The following is a 16,372-nucleotide window of genomic DNA, read 5'->3' on the forward strand; positions in this document are numbered from 1 at the left end:
TGAAAACGGCCTCTTGATTGTTCTCTGCCATTTAATGGCGGGTAGTCAAGCTATTGGAACTCTTTGTCCAAGTGTTACAGATTTGTAAGAAACACGGACGTAAAGGTCAATGGTCAAACCCCTCGTCTTGTTCCCTCTCTGGCAGCTGCAGGCCAAACAGCCCGCCCCGAGGCCAACGCGGGGTCAAGGGACCGCGAGGCAACACTTGTTGAGGTTGGGTTAGTTGCCGGAAAACCCCATGCGCTACTCAGTCCTCGGTGCCAACTAACAAAACAGTGGAAAGGAAGGAGGGGCTCAGAAGAAGTAGACACAAAGCTCTAATCTCTTGTGCCTGTGTCATTGTGACTTTGTTTGCCCTCGTGTTGTGTGCCATGTTTCAGCCTGACCCTTTGCCAGAACTACTTCCCTCCCCAGCATTGTTCCTCTTCTTTGAGATTAGAAAACAAGCATCTTTAAGTAAACTCTGGTTAAAATATAAATTAGGAGTCATGGGGAAAAACATCACAAAAACACAAAACTCATAATTAGGTCTTTGAATGAGGGCTCTGGACATGAGCCAGTCCAATCTGCTTGTTGCAAACAGTAAACCCAAGAAAACAAAAGGCTCTCCACCAACACTGCTGCTGGTAGCTTTTTTTTTTTTTAAAGTCTGCACAAGCTGTGGCACCTACAGTTCACAGCGGAAGGCCTGGCTACAAACCACAATGCGTTCCATGGCCCTTAAGATGTAAAATCAGCATGTAATACACACCAAAGTCTTGCATGATGATGAGCCAGTAGAATGTCAGATAATCTAAGCCCGGACGAGGTGTGAATGAATCCTATTTCCTCTCGCCTTGATAACCACTGAACCCATTTCCTCCTAATCTAACCACGGCATCCAACAAAGGTTGTGGGGAAAAGGGAGAAGGAGGGAGGAGAATCACAAAGCCCGAGGGGAAAGGAGGTAGGGGAGTTCTTGGAGGGAGAACAGGTTGAGGAGAGGCCTCATACAAAAAAAAAAATGGTGTACAAAAAAAAAAAAAAAAAAAAGAGTAGGAGAAAGAATCCATGCATGGATTTCAAATTTCACAGCTGAGCACCTGGAAGAAATTGCCAGGCTTAAAAAAAGGGACTCCTTTTCTTTTCTGATAATCTGAGAGCTGTAATGTTGCCGTTCCATACATGGAGCTGGGTAAGGGAGGAAGGTTGGCGTACGAGGATTGGAAGCTGAGGGGGTTTAATGTTTGCTAAAGAGCCACGGGTGTATTGGAGAGTGACAGCAGCACATGGCTGAACGCCTCTATAGGGGGAGGACTGTGTGTCTGTCCATGAAAGAAGAGTCTGTTTTACAAGCCAGCTCAGTATCCCTCAGCCGGTCATGCTAGAATTTCACACTTATCCTTATAAAGAGCTGGCAATTAGACGGCCACTATTTCAAGGGAACACTATCCTGTGTGTTAAGGTCCATTATCTGCTCTCGTGTGCCACAACCAAACAGCATTAAGAAAACCACTCAGCTACAAAGTCAGCACCTGCCTCTTTTCTTTAGATTTAATTAAGACATGATTAAAATGTTACCATTGCATTTTTTGTGTGTGTGTGTGTGTTTTTTTTTCTTTCCTTTATTTAGATTTTTTCAAAAATGATTTTCAAGCAGCGCTAAGGAAACGCCACAGGTATCACTTCAATACCCTTTCAGATGTTAAACCTTGTTTGTTCCCCATGAATAATACATGATAGCCTGGGCTCTGCATACTGGCAGCTGACCAAAGCAACCGACATAATACAGTCACTGATTCTCAACGGTGTGGGATGAGTGCTCTACCTACTGCTGGGTGCCAGCGGCCAAAAACAGCGCAATATACCAAAAAAGCAAATGAAAAGGGCCCATAAAAAGTATTGATAATCCCGGCCCCGCAAGACCCCATTCGGAACGGAGGCAGTTGTCGCCATTTATCCCAGTGCGCTGCATTGTGTCGATAAACCGACAACAAAGAGAGTAAATGCTGCTCAAGGCCTCATGCGGCCAACAGTGTCGGGCATGCTTGCACTTCAGAAAATGTCCAATGGCTCCCAAAATGCACTGCGGCACAACACTAATACGGCAGTGACAGCAGCAGTAAAAAAGGAACGGGTGCGGCCGTGGCGTTCTCGGGAATACACATCTTAAAGGAAATGTGAGAGGGAGAGAGAGAGAGAGAGAGAGAGAAAGGAGTGGCGGGTAATGGATGAGAGACAAAGAGAAAGACAAAGGCTCGGGTGGGGACGAAGCCAGACCAAACACTGAATTTGCATGAGCTGGCAGAAGCACCAGTGCATTTAGCTCTGCTCCAGCTGCCATTCACACATGGAGATTCTTTCTACCTGTTCGATTGGAGCCTCTGCAGGAGTTGTTATGGCTTTGGAGTAATGCAGTAGTCACGTTGTATCCGACTGTATGTAAATCGGGGCTTATAGTTAAGGTTAAAGGCCCCTGTGCTTTATTATGTAAAACCAATGAAGCAGGTACCCATGTGTGCTTCGTTACAGCAGTGGAAAATGGGGTATTCACTTTGAAATCCAAAGCTTTTGATGCAATATTAACTGCAGGGAGGTGTTTCATGAATGTAAGACATCTCAGGGGGGGGGTTTATATGACGGCGACAAAGAGGAAAAGACGTAGGAGGAGCATGGAAAAAGTTGGGGAGGCCGCTCAGCTGAATCTCTCAACAGTTATGACTTTTTTATCTCCATCACTGCCTTTGCCAGCGGCATCGCTTCCTATCTAAATCGCTTGGTTATTGTTTTAAAAAAAGAAGGAGTCACATACTGACAAACGGTACATGACTCAAACGTGCGATACGGCAGAAATGTCACCGGGTGCACCAGCAGACACACAGAGTTTTTTTTTTTTTAATAGCGGCACCACGGTGGTGGATGTACACATTTGCTTGAAGACCCTGAGATCAAAACCTGCGGTTATGAATTTCAAGTAATAATACAGCAACCGACAAGAAGGCACACACATTCATAAGGCTCCTGTAGAAGAGAAAGTCAGTGAGCCGGGTCTTTTCATCAGTTCCACTGCTCTGCCTCGCATTGGGTCAATCTCACCACATCATTAATATGGTGGATGCTATTGCCATTATATCTATAAAACAAAAGCAATGTGTAACAGGGCAGTACCATGGGTTGAATATGAAACAGGGAGCTATTAAATATGTTTTGCGGGGGGAGAGAGGGGGGGGAGGGATTATCGGGTGTGCGAGAAAGAAACAAATTAGAATGAGAGAGAGCAGGAAATTATTTCACAAACTGAAAGAATACTTGGGGTGGGCATTGAATGTGTAACTGAAAAATGATATGTAGGCGTAATCATATATATATATATATATATATAAAAATACGGTTGAGAGAATGCGGCGGGATAAAAAGCCTACAAAGGACTCACGGAGATCCCATTTGAATACTGAATGGGATACTGGTCTGTGTCTGTAATTTGTAGTTTTCTTTTTTCGGCGAGTGTGCCTGTGATTGCAAAGCCGGAGCGTTGTCTCGGCGCCTATGCAAATGGAATCAGAGGGAGCATGTGCTTTGTGTGTGTGTGTGTCCCTGTGGCTGCCTGTTTGTGTTCACAAAGGCCTCGCACATCCCACGACTCCCAGCTTCGCCACAACACACGCAGACAGGTGTGAGGACTGGAGAGAGCGAGAGTCCAGATTGTGGAGCACGGCCTATAAATATTACTCTCTCTCTCTCATTCAATGTCAGTCTGTATCCACTCTTTCCCACCGTGTCAAATACAGAGGGCCTCTTTGTTATTCATAGTAGGAAATGCAACCAGCGCCGAATCCGCCTGGCTTTCTGTTTGATATCATCCCTCCCTTTGTTCTTTACCGTCTCCCATCACTAGGCGTTCGGCCTCAGACGGAATGAACCGGGGCACACGAGAACAAGCGGCGCTCAGACGAGACAAATCCCGCGATGCCGCGTGTGTCTGACTCCAAGAGCATCTCGAGGTGACATTCGGGGTAACGAGATAAAGGTCACTGAAAAGCTAGTGCAAAGGGCGTGTTTAGAAAGTAGCTACAGTGTGCGTGTTTCTTTCTTATTGGGCTTTCTTGAAAAATACATTGCGGTTCCCTCGAGTACAGAGAGTACAAGGGGTTTGCGTCATACAAATATATTCGTAATTTGCCCAAATAGGAAAGTAGGTTGATGTGTGGCCATAGAAAAATCCAAATCTGCGTGACTGTTGAGTTGTATCCTTGAACATGCAAGGCAGCATCCCCAACACACTTGAGATCATTTCAGTATGTGTGCGAGGGTCTGTGTGTGTGTGTGTGTGTGTGTGTGTGTGTGTGCGGCTGTCAACTTCGATCCTTCCCGGCCCCCCGGAGACCAAGACAGAGGAGTCTATGCGCTGAATACTAATAATATTCTCCAACATCACTTCTCATTCAGATGACTAGCAAGTTGTGAGATCAACATCAAAAGCTTGTTTCATCTGCGCGATAAGTGTGAATAAAGGATTTAGTAAATATGGGAAACAGACTTTAGACTCGGTACACACATGTCTTTATTTGTGGAATAAGTCTAATAATAAGGCTTTGCTGCACAACCAATCTCCTTACGGTAAGAAAAAGTAATTTTTTTTACTACAAAAAACCCAAAACCCACTCAGCGCATCGATGTGTTAATCACAAAGGTCAACGAAAACAAACAAACATTGATCATCACAAACATGTTTGCGCCTCTCTCATCAATGGACACCATTGCCTAAATAACTCCTTCACACCAAATCTGCCCACCGCCGATCCTGACCTGTGAGCTCCAGCCAGCAAGTTGTTGAGCGTGTTAAAAGCAGAGATACGGAGGGAGGACTGCAATCTATCACCTCGCACTGACAGCCTCGCACGCCGCACGCCGCCCGTCTCCCGGGCCGCTGCGATGCCACGCTCCCCTGCAGCTGCTCCTCCTCGTCACTTCTACTCCTCTATCACCTTCTCCTCCCCCCCCCCCCCTTTTCATCCTTGCATGTCTTCTTCCTCTCCTCACCCCTAATCTGTCCCCGTGTCCCCTCTCGTCCTCGCCTGACCTCGCCTTTTGCGTACTCGCCGCGTCGGATGCACTGATGGCTATCGGCTGCTTTCCGCCCGCCGCCGTAACGCTGTGTCACTTTATTAGAAGTGTGAAAGGATGACCTTGCACACCGCCTTTCTTTTTTTTCTGTGTAGTGTCTCTCTTTACTAAGTCATACACTACTCCAGCTGTCCCTCTTTCCCTCGTCGCCCTTCCTTTCGTACTGTGCCTCGGCAAGCCAGCCGGCGAGTGCCCTTCATCTTTCTCTCTCTCCTTCTACCGTGTCTCTGTGTCTTCTTTCCTTTTCCCTGCCCTCATTGTTCTCCTTCATTATCAAGCGCTGTCATAACGTCCCCCACTGCGCCACCCGGGTTATTTATAGCTAACAGAGGGTGGTGATGCTCACGGTGCTGAGAGGTGGGCCATCTCGGGCCCTGCTGGAGCGCGCGCGCACACACACACACACACACACACACACACACACACACACACACACACACACACACACACTTTTCCTGACATTTAAACATATGCACACACACCCAGACAAACCTAAACCCTCCATTCTCCTGCAGGAGGGCACTTAGCGGACAGAGGTTTGCATACGTGAGTCTTTCCAGCACCCACCTGCCTCTCCGACATGACGTAGAGGTAGTTGCGGTCGAGGGAGAAAGCCATATCTCGCAGGACGGGGCTGCCGTCCTTGATGACCGTTATAGTCTCGTACTGGACACCACCGTGAGGCGGCCCGTCAACGCGGATCTGAGGAAGACAGGAGAAGAAGGTCCATTATTGCTATTTATACCTGCACGAGAGCAGCAGCGGGAAAACAGAGGGAGTGATTGATTGAAAGGGTCGGACGTGGGTCAAATAATATTTGCAAAACAAACTATTATTATCGTTTAGCAACTTGGAGATTGGAGTGGGTGGAAATAATCCGTGAGGGTTGTTAAAACAAGTGAATAATTAAAAACGGCTGCAATAAATGAATTACATTCAATGTTTTTAACTCTTTATATAATAAATGTCCCAGAGTTCCCATAGAGGATGGGGTTACAACAACTGTCAGGAATTTTAAGTTAATTCTGTCAGACCTTTGTGTAACCTGAGCTCTGTTTTCCTTTCCTCCCTCTCATGCTGAGTGATGTATTCCCGCAGTAGAGCCTTGAAGAAGTCAAGACCACATAACTCCAAAAACTGTGGCGAAGCCTTCTAATGACTTATTTGCGGTGCACGCTCCTCCAGACCCATTGGACGCTTTTTTCTGCTTTATTCACTAAATGCTCGTTGGACCAATATATGCAGGACGATAAATCACGAGGGGCAGCGTGGGTTTTGTGATGCTTGGCATGAGAAATGTCTCTGTGATGTCACATGTCACTAGGTCCCCCCCCCACCCTTGAAAGCTGATGGCTCTATCATCTGTCCATTCGGCTGCAAAACCCAAACATTCATCTTCATCTATTCAGATAGTGACAGCAGCAAATAGCATTTAGACTCTCTATAAAACATCACAGAGGGGAAAGTCAAGGTCAAATGGCTGTCAAAAGAAGATCAACTGTGAGAGGGCGCAAGGGTACATGAGCAAATATGTTCCCCTACACATACACACACACACACACACACACACACACACACACACACACACACACACACACACACACACACACCTTTGTGTATGCATGTGTGTCTCAAATTGCTCGATGGTAAAGTAGGCGAAACGTGATGTAAGTTCACACAAAGCCCCTAGAGCTTTGCGTTCAAAGCTGCAGGGTTAACCCAGTACACAACAGCAGGCGGCACAGTCGAGGGGCAGAGCCCCAAAGTGTCTGACCTACGTCTGACCTTGGCGGGATTAACCAAACAGGGGAAGGGAGACGTATGTGAAAACCATATGCAGGAGGAGGACAGGGGGCAGGATGTGGGGTCCTTGCCAGTCTTCATTTGGTCGGTGACACTTTAGTGGAAAGGGAGACCTCAGCAAATGTGCTCATCCATAAAGCATGTCGACAGCACGCGGTGAGACCAGAGCTGCTCTGTTCACTACTGTTTCTGTGTGGGTGTTGAGCATTTATGTGTGTGTGTGTGTGTGCACCCGTAGGAGCAGTCTGTCATTCTGTGATACATGTCCAAGCAGGCCGCCACTAGGGATCACAAGATAACCCGACCTTCTCCCCCCTGCGCGTCTGCAGTTCATCTGAATCAGATTGCTATCACGCAGTCTCGCACAACGGCCCAGGGACCTCTAAATTCACATTTGGCCAGAGACACACACACTCGTACACACAGCTGTTTCTCAAGCAGGGGTCAGCAACCCTTATGATATGGAGTGCCATTTAAAAATGTCTCTTGTTAATCAGTGTGTCTCATTTGTTTGTCTAGTTTTAGTTGTCTGCCGTAAACAGGACATTTTAATTATATATGAGAGCATTTAACAAGAAAGCCACCACCCTTATGAAAATACCTCTTTTGAGTCAAAATTAAGCCTATAAACCGCTGATGATCTTCTTCACTAGCACTATCTTAAAAAAATCCTGCAAAGAAGGCAATGAGTACGAGCCAATCAGAGGAAGCGTGGGGCTGCTCTTCATAGTCCTAGTTGTCACTTAACAGCAAATGCATTTAAATGGGATTTTTTTCTTGAACAGCTTATGGTTCCCAGAGAGAGAAAAAATCGAATCAATAGAAGCAACACTCAAGTACTTCAGAAGCACTCACACTATCCCATCGTGTACACACAAACACGCGCACATACAATTGCTTTTAAAGTTAAGAAGCTGTTTCTTTTTAGAGATCTAGCAAACTGTGTTACAATCACACATATGTAGATACAAGCACACACACACAGCATTGTAAGGAAGTAAGTAAGGAAAACGTGTTTGTGTGCGAGCACACGTGTGTGTGTGTGGGTGGGTTGGATGTGAGGGACCTTGAGGGGCGGGCTCACCTCTGGGTGGGCGAATGAGACAACAACAAAGAAAGAGAGAGGAAAATTAAAACCTTGGGCAAGTACATGGAAAAACCAAAATAATACAGTTTCCATCTCTTTACCATGCTCCCTTACTCGCTCCCTCCCTCCCTCCTCCCTCCCTCCTTTCCTTCCTCCCACGCTACTATTCCACTCGCCAGCACAATCCACCACCTGAGTAAGCGGCTCTCAGGCCCAGAACATCCATTTCCTCAGCATCACTTTACTTTGGCCTTTAGTCTGCTCTCAGGTACTTAAACCTGTGCCCTGTCTGTGCCATTTGACCCTGCATTATTTATAAGGCCGGGTGAGAAGGCTGCTTACAGGTTGGATTCATACCCTGAAGCCCTTCAGACAGTATCACTGTGCCTCTATTTTAGGAGAATCCATTCACTGAAAAAAAAAGCCTGGTGCCCCAGAGACGCGTCCTTGGTCCCCTATTTCAACACATCAGCCATTAGCTGGTCAGTCTCTATCACCAGTGTCGGGGAGCTGCAACTGAGTAAAGTGAGAAAGGGGATTTGGGGGGAGAAGATTGCAGAGAGTGTTGAAAAACATTCTGCATGTACACCAGTGGCACCATCGCCCGTGTAGTTAATATCTGTGAAAAGAAAATAAATGTACTGTCCTGAATGTTGGATGATATTTACAACATTCACGCTGTGGGTTATGAAATCATTTACACAAACAGTCACGCACACAACCATTGAGAAAGAGGCCTGGAGAGCCGAGGACAGACACAAATGTCCCCAGGGCGTCTCAGAGCGGACTACCTCGGAATACGAGAGTTGCCATTTAAAGTTTTTAAAATCCAAACCACTTTCACATAACTTTGGACTTATCTGCGGTACAAATCGAAAGAATAAATTAACATTTTCCAGATGATACCTGTGACAAAGTAGGTGAGACCACAGCATTTGTTCTAAGTTCCGATAAGCCTATTCCACCTATTATTAGTATTATTAGTAGTATTACAGCTTTGCAGCCATGAGCTCTCCCGGGCTTGTTATGGTGGAGCCTTGTGTTTTTGAGTTACATTATCTAAAAACTGACGCGAGTATTGTTTTAAAGGAACAGCGTATTCAATTTGGTGTCATCTAGTGGTGGTTGCGGATTGAAACTAGCTGGATTCCCCTCGACCCACTGCAGGTTACTGCCGCCATTTGCCTCGCTTCCATTCGAAATCGGTGAAGCGGTTGATACCACAGCTCTGCACTTTGGCGTCACAAGCGCGTAAAGAACCACGTTGGTCAACAGGCCACTCTTGTTTACATTAGACAATTAGCCATTAGCCACCTTCCGATCATACTAACCATATTTTCCGGTCCCAGCCGCCGCATTGTTCTTCCATTAAACAACCTACACAAACTTATTGTTGCAGCGCCTAGTGAGGCATGAGCGGAATGGAAGCTGTGGCCAGCGGGGGAAGCCGTGGCAGCGGCATCACAGGCCTCCCCTCGTGGCTACAGGAGCCGGTGCCAGCGGGGTGCTTTTGATCAGACCATGTAAGCACCCTGGAAAAACGTTTGAAGATTGGACCAAACTCCAATCCAAATTGCCCTTCTACCTCTTTCTCTCGTTCTCTCTTTCTCCCTTGGTTTTGAGCACTGTGCCAGACACAAGATCCCCGACCATGGGAGGCTGTGTGAAGCAATTTGTTGAGTGAAAGTGCCGAATGAATGCACGGTAAAAGGGCCTAAACGTGTATTTGCAGTGCATTGTAGATGCTGCTGCGCAGAGACAAAGGGAAGAGCCTTTAATTGCAGGTCCCCCTTATGAACACTTTTATGCTACAGATGCAAAAAGATCACCTGCCAAACAGTACAATCCCCCTTTATAAGTAGCAAGTGAGATGTAAAAACAAGAACTGTGGAAGGGAAACTGGGAGGGTGGATCCACTGGTATACTGGTACAGCTTGTCACCAAATGTTTTCTTAGTATTAGCCACTCAATTTCTGGAGAACGTTTCTCCGTTAATGGCCACAGCTGCTAACGATTACCTGAGAGCTGCTTTCTTTTCAGTTTGGGGCTTACCTCGGCCTTGGGGGATGTTAGCGGTTCTGAGACAGGACCCACACATGCACACACACACAATACAGACACATCTGAGGGTGTATATTATTTTACTACAGTCTTTTAGCTGGCAGAGCAGACTTTAACCCACGCATGGGTACCTTCAACAAACCACAGTGTGTGTGCAGCACACTCCGACACCTTGTGCAAGGGTAGGGTTGAGTCAAATTGTAGGTGCTCCTCCTACACTGCGTACAGAAATAGTATACTGAGAGTTGATTTTCAGTAGATTATGTTTTCACGGCCGAAACTCGGTAACACATTGTGCCCAACGAAAGAGGGGAGGGTGGAAGTTGAACTCCCTATATGTGGCTACTCGGCAGCCGTGTCCTGCATCTACGCGTATCCAGTCTACCGGCCTTGGATGTTGAGGCTGAGCACACACACTGGATTAGATTTCTGCTAAAGTACACTGCCACACGTTTTCACTGTGTCTAAATACAATGAACCTTTTACCACCGAGGCAACTCCACTGAGGAAATGGGAGCTTTGTGGTAAAGTAGGGTCATGCTGATTGAAAAAGCCAGACGGATCTGACCATGAACATGATATCCCTTATCCAATCAAATGTCTGCTAGGACCAACCTTAGCCTCGGTAAATGATCTTAAAACGGATGTTGAATCAGTACCTTGGGCCAGATGACGGGTGACAGAGTGCTGACAGCATTTTAAGAGCCAGTGAAGCTTGTCAGGATCTGTGATTTCTTAAGCTTTTGTGACAGTAGAGCACTCTCGCCACAGTTTTTCATTGCAAGCACAACTTTGAGGAGGAATAACAGACATTTTGCCACATACTTGTATGCAATTTGTCATTTCCTCCAAAGTCAACATCCACCACTGTCTCACAGTACATATGCATATATAGTACGTGAGGGTACATGGTGGTGTAAAAGACAGGTGGCACCAGGGTACGAGGTGCACTGACAGATTCATTATCAGCCCCCCTTGTATAATGTCCAGCCTACGATGAAGTCAGTACCTTTGGGGCACGAGGTGGAGCTGTGCATCAGGGTGAGCGGACTGAAAGTATGAGCCACTTGGGAAAGGGGGAGAGGTGGGTGTGATTCATCACCAACACACCAGTCAGTCAGACACCAGTCACACCATTCAGGCAGACAAATTAATCCTTATTTCCTGTGTTTGACAAGATAATTGAATACCTCAATATACAGCAGTGCTGCATCATATTGGAAAAAAATGGACTATTTTAGTGATTAAGAAATGTACAGGAATATTCACCCATGGTTTTGTTAACTGCACAAATCTGTGATCCACTAAGCAAATTATTCATATCATGTATTCATATAAATAGCAAGGACCGCAAGCACAGAAGACGATCCTCCCAAAGCGACCCGCTGTCTCTGAACGAGTCGTATACCTCGGGCGGAATTGGACCCCACCGTTTGAGAAGTTTAAGTATAGATACACATTCATTATAGAACTGTGGCGAGCTTACCTGTAGGTAATTAATGGGAAACACTGGATTAGACATGGAAAATAAGAACTGTGTTCATTTCTGCTGTGGTGCTTTTTTTTTGCCTGATGTTTGAGACTATTTTGCTTACTTACATTTGCGCGTCCACCCATTACAATGGTGCTTAAACAATATATCATGCAGCTCTGCCATAGACAAAAATGCCCAGCACATGACAGAACATAAAAGGCCAATTTCTCACACACAGGCACACTGAACATGGACATAAATCAACGGGCTGTATTCGACAATTGGCAGAACACCGTGTACCAACCAGGCTCACTATCTTTATCTATTTGTGTGTCTGTCCTGGAAACTGCATGAAATTTAGCAGACTGCTATTGTATTCCCGTACTTCAGGTGGAATGAATTCCTCTGCCTGTGTGCGTCTCCCTCCCTCCCTCGCTTTTATTTCTTTCTCCGTGCACTGGGAGAAAACATGGAGCCTCTCTCTGCCTCGGTAACGCATCCAATCCATCACCAGTGTCAGGTGGAAGAATCCAGGCGTCAGTGGCGATGCAGAAACGTGCTGTGCGCGCTTGTGATGACTCTCAACAGCTCGAGCGCGCCGTCTCTTTTGTTCCTTTTCCTGTCGTACAATCTAAGCTCCCGTACGGGCTCATGTTAGCCCGCTTGCCTATGTGCTTTACGTGGCACTTCCCGTCGGACGGACTGAGGTCAGAGAGGACCTGTCTGCGGTGATGGAGGAGAGGACCGTAAGGAGAGACAGACCGAAGACGGCTGAGGGAAACAAAATGGACGGATGTAGAGATTGAAGGAAATGTAATGGAGAAAAATGAGAGGCGGGAGAGGGACAAATGAAAGAAACAGACACGGGGATCAAGACAAAGAGCCACTCTTCACAGAAGTGTAATTTTCTCCTTAACCTGATCATACAGCAGCATAATATCTTCTAAAATGGTCTGAGCCCTTAGTCAATACAAGGGCAATTACTTCATATTTTTGGCCAGGCACCATAAAGCCTATTGATTTGCCTCTGCACTCCATGGGCAAAGCAGTTAACCCTCTCCTGAACAACATCTTTTCTCATTTGAATGGACAGAAATGCAAGTGACCAACAAATCACAGATGACGAGCATTCAAATAGAGAATTCTTTTCTTTTTTTCCATCATCACTGATTGTTTGCATTCTATATTCACGTTCTATTAAACAGAATCCCAGCGAGTCTTAACAACCAATGTTACATCGGCCGTCTCTATAATAGCTCTATCCAACAATCGTTCAATTCCATTTTAGCTTCTTATTGTTGCCATTTATCACAGTCACAAAACTCACAACCCTGAACATTATTACATCAGCATTTCCCCCTGTCCCCCCCCCCCCCCCCCGCCCCTCCTCCGGTAACATCCAAATAGAAACCAGAAACCACCACATGCATTTAGGGTCTGTGGTAGGATGACATCGGGCCTCAACTCTAATCAACCCAAACACAAATGTTAGGCACGGCAGCGTAACGCGAGGCCTATATTTAGCTCTGCATTAAAACACTGAACAGGGGCCAGCGCACCGGTGATGGATGCCGGCCAAGAGGGCGCAGAGAGAGAAAAAGCGGAGGGATGTGGTGGGAGGGATTTTCTGCTGAGCCCCCTAAAAAAATGAGGTTTGCCAGCACAGAGAAGCAGCTCCCTCCAACTCAACTGGCACTCAAAACACAGAGAGCAAAATGGTTTGCATACACAAACTAAATAGCTGACAACACAGTAAGTTTTCCTTTATTAGCTGACGCAACAGAAGAAAAGAGCAAAGGGACCGGCGAGAAAGATGAGGAGGATAAAAACAAATAAAAAAACGGAATGAAAGGATGTTTTGCAGAATGGAATTTGGCAGCATAAAGGGGAGGTGAGAAATAAAGCGCTGTAGAGAAACAGCAGCATTCACAATTCAAATGTACACACATATGCTCTTAAAGTTACACTTACAAACGCATATATTTATTCATGTCATTATAATCTTAAAAGGGTCATCTAGTACATAAGAAAGTGTTGGATACGATATCTATTTAAACAGAAGAATGAGGGTCTCCTGGTCTCCTGGCTGGCTGCATATACTGAGGCCGTTGCTATGGAACAGCAGTTGCTAAAGGATGTAAAACAACAGCTAGCATATCCCTCGAGCTAGAGTACCATTGATTAAAATATTTGGCTGTTGGTACTTATTGCGAACCAACCTTACAGCATCGGTAAGGTCGTTTTTATGGACCTGCCATTATTTGTGAGGCCGAGGTTTGTTGCTTCACCCTCGAAGTTAAGCTGTACCTTTTATGAAAGAAAAGACGCAAGGGACAAAGCAGGACTATTACAAGCAGCACACAGGTCCGTCACACTGATTACCCTATTACACCAATGTCAAACAGAATGTACTGAAAAAAATATCCCACTTTCTGTTTCTCCCTCGGCATCCTTTAAAATAGATCACCGAGATATTTAAATCCAAAAAGTAGCCAAGAAAAGGTTCAGGTGAGGGGCAAATTAGCTAAAAATTGTTTCAATTTCTCCCCCTGGATTTGTGAGATTTTAATGTGGGACACGATTGGCAGGTGGAAGTGTTGAGATACTACGAGATTAATGCCGGCGGGATCCGAGCAGCAAATGAGAATAAAAGCACTTCAATCAAACCACCTTTTACACCTGTGATGCGTGTGGGCTTCAATACCCCCGCCACCCCCCTATGTTTCATCCTGGGGTTGATATTACTGAGATAAATTTGACAGCGGAGATGATCATGCAATTGCCCAAAGTATAATATCCCTAAGACGCTTTGACACTCTATGAAGCCTCTAAAAGTGGGCTCTCTTTGATATATATTGCCTTGATTAGTCTGTATTCATTTCTCCTAATTTTTTGTTAAACAATCAAACAAATCAAATTTGGTGCAAATGTGAGGTGGTTGCGTGAGGAGGCCAATGACTCTTTCTGATAGAATACCAGGATGCCAAACCGTAGCCCACAAGGCACCGTAGAGACAGAGAACCTTTCACCTCTAACTTACAAAGTCTCCAGCAGCAATTGGATAATTAAAGCTACTCCTGTAGGTCTCCACGGGGAGATGGGTGAGATGGACATTGCACTGTGGACCTATAACCTCTATTGGCCACCAGACAGAAAGAGTAGGTGGGAGGGAGGGTTGGGGGCGGGAGGATAAGAAAGTGGGATGAACTATGAAGGACAGGGGTTATCCAATCAGTCCTTTGCAGAAGACAGTGATGCAGCTGATTAGTTGGCGGTTGGGGTGTATTGTCTGAGCCCATTCAACATGTTCACAAGAAAAGCAGGCCAAAACTCTGGGGCTGGACAAGGGTTGCCATGGTAACCCCTCTCCTTGGGCACAAGATCAGCAGGGAATCAACTGTAAGTGAGTGTCCGTGTGAATATGTGTGTGTGTATATATAGATATAGAAATACTCTTGTCATTCGTATTGATCTTTTAGTTAAAATGTGTGCTGATCATTTTTAGTCTTTGTCCTTCAAGGGACATCTGGTTGTTTCAGTACTGGTTTCCATTAAAATACTACATATACTAATCTTGAGTTGTCCACTTTCCATTGAGAAAACAGTGTTACCAGCTCTTACTGTGACTTTTGAACAAAGACGTTTATTTATGATTCCGTTGGCCCAGACAACTAGTCGAATAAACTGTGTCCAGTTGCAGCTAGACACATTTTCTGCAATTTTGAATTGCGTCCAAAACTCTTTGCTCACTGCTACTCCTACACATTTTGAGCAATCATCACCACGGTTGGTACAGAAGACCTCTGCACCAGGCTGGGAAAGATTCATTTCCATATAGTTTAATCACAGCTGGGATAGAAATGCTGTGGGCAGGGCTCCTATCCAATATACAAATATATATATTAGTATATTTAAGTGCTTGTATTATATATACAAATATATAATAAAACGGCTTGGTGCAGAGATCCTCTATACCAACCGTGGTGAAATAAATATATATTCTAGACATGCATGTGGAGGGATGAGGTCAAATCTTGCCAATAGGCTCCAAACGGTTACTGTAGGCGTCTTAATAACGGCAGGGCCAATCATCAACTAGGAGCCAAAAAAATACAAACTAAACAGGAAAACTGACAAATAATAACACACCACGACCTCTTTTGACTTCAATCACTGCAGAACACAGCTGTGCCGCCTATTTGCACATTACACATGCAAAAGAGCTACGCGTCTGTGTCTTCATGTAGACTGGGGGATCAGAGATACTCATCAGTAGAGACATGTGTTGATGACAGAGTATCTTCCTTTATCCCACAAACACACTCACACACACACACACACTCGCTCATCCCCTCATAACTCATACACATGCTCTGAGGAAAACGCTGCGCATGCAGAATAGACGTGCGGCCGACACTCGGGCCAGAGTGGCTTGAAAACGAAGGAGGGAGACAAAGAAGACAGAGAGGAATCCGTATGTGTGTGTATGTGCGTGTGTTTGTGTGTGATGCCTGTAAATTTTGTAGTCTATGAATCTTCACTAAAGCTCTAAAATTGCCAACCAATCTTGCGTCAGGATTTAATGCCCGCTTCTCACCAGAAGGAAAAGGCCGCCAGTTAAAGTATGGTAATTCAGCGGCACTAAACACAGTGCTTTAAATGTGCACCTTCCATTAATACACACACACCGCCTGCCTTAGGACCAGCGCAGAATAATAAACACACATACACACAGCACTTTTTGCACAAACACATACACAAATCCGGCCCCTGCAAGGACACAGGAGATATAAAGACGTATAGACGTATAGATCACAACCCCTTTTTAAAAAAAATCAATAGCT

At 45.5% G+C, this 16,372-nt stretch overlaps 1 protein-coding gene across 2 annotated transcripts in view; it reads right to left on the bottom strand.

The window, feature by feature from the left end:
* The window catches only part of plxna2 (plexin A2), a 157,113-nt gene that overhangs the window by 83,584 nt on the left and 57,157 nt on the right, over positions 1-16,372 (bottom strand). For both annotated transcript variants that reach the window (XM_040193259.2, XM_040193258.2), the window contains exon 4: positions 5,671-5,805. In XM_040193259.2, coding sequence (XP_040049193.2) covers positions 5,671-5,805 — 135 coding nt within the window. The remainder of the gene's footprint in view (positions 1-5,670; positions 5,806-16,372) is intronic.

Source organism: Gasterosteus aculeatus, chromosome 2 (genome assembly GCF_964276395.1).
Source record: "Gasterosteus aculeatus chromosome 2, fGasAcu3.hap1.1, whole genome shotgun sequence".
NCBI lineage: Eukaryota > Metazoa > Chordata > Actinopteri > Perciformes > Gasterosteidae > Gasterosteus > Gasterosteus aculeatus.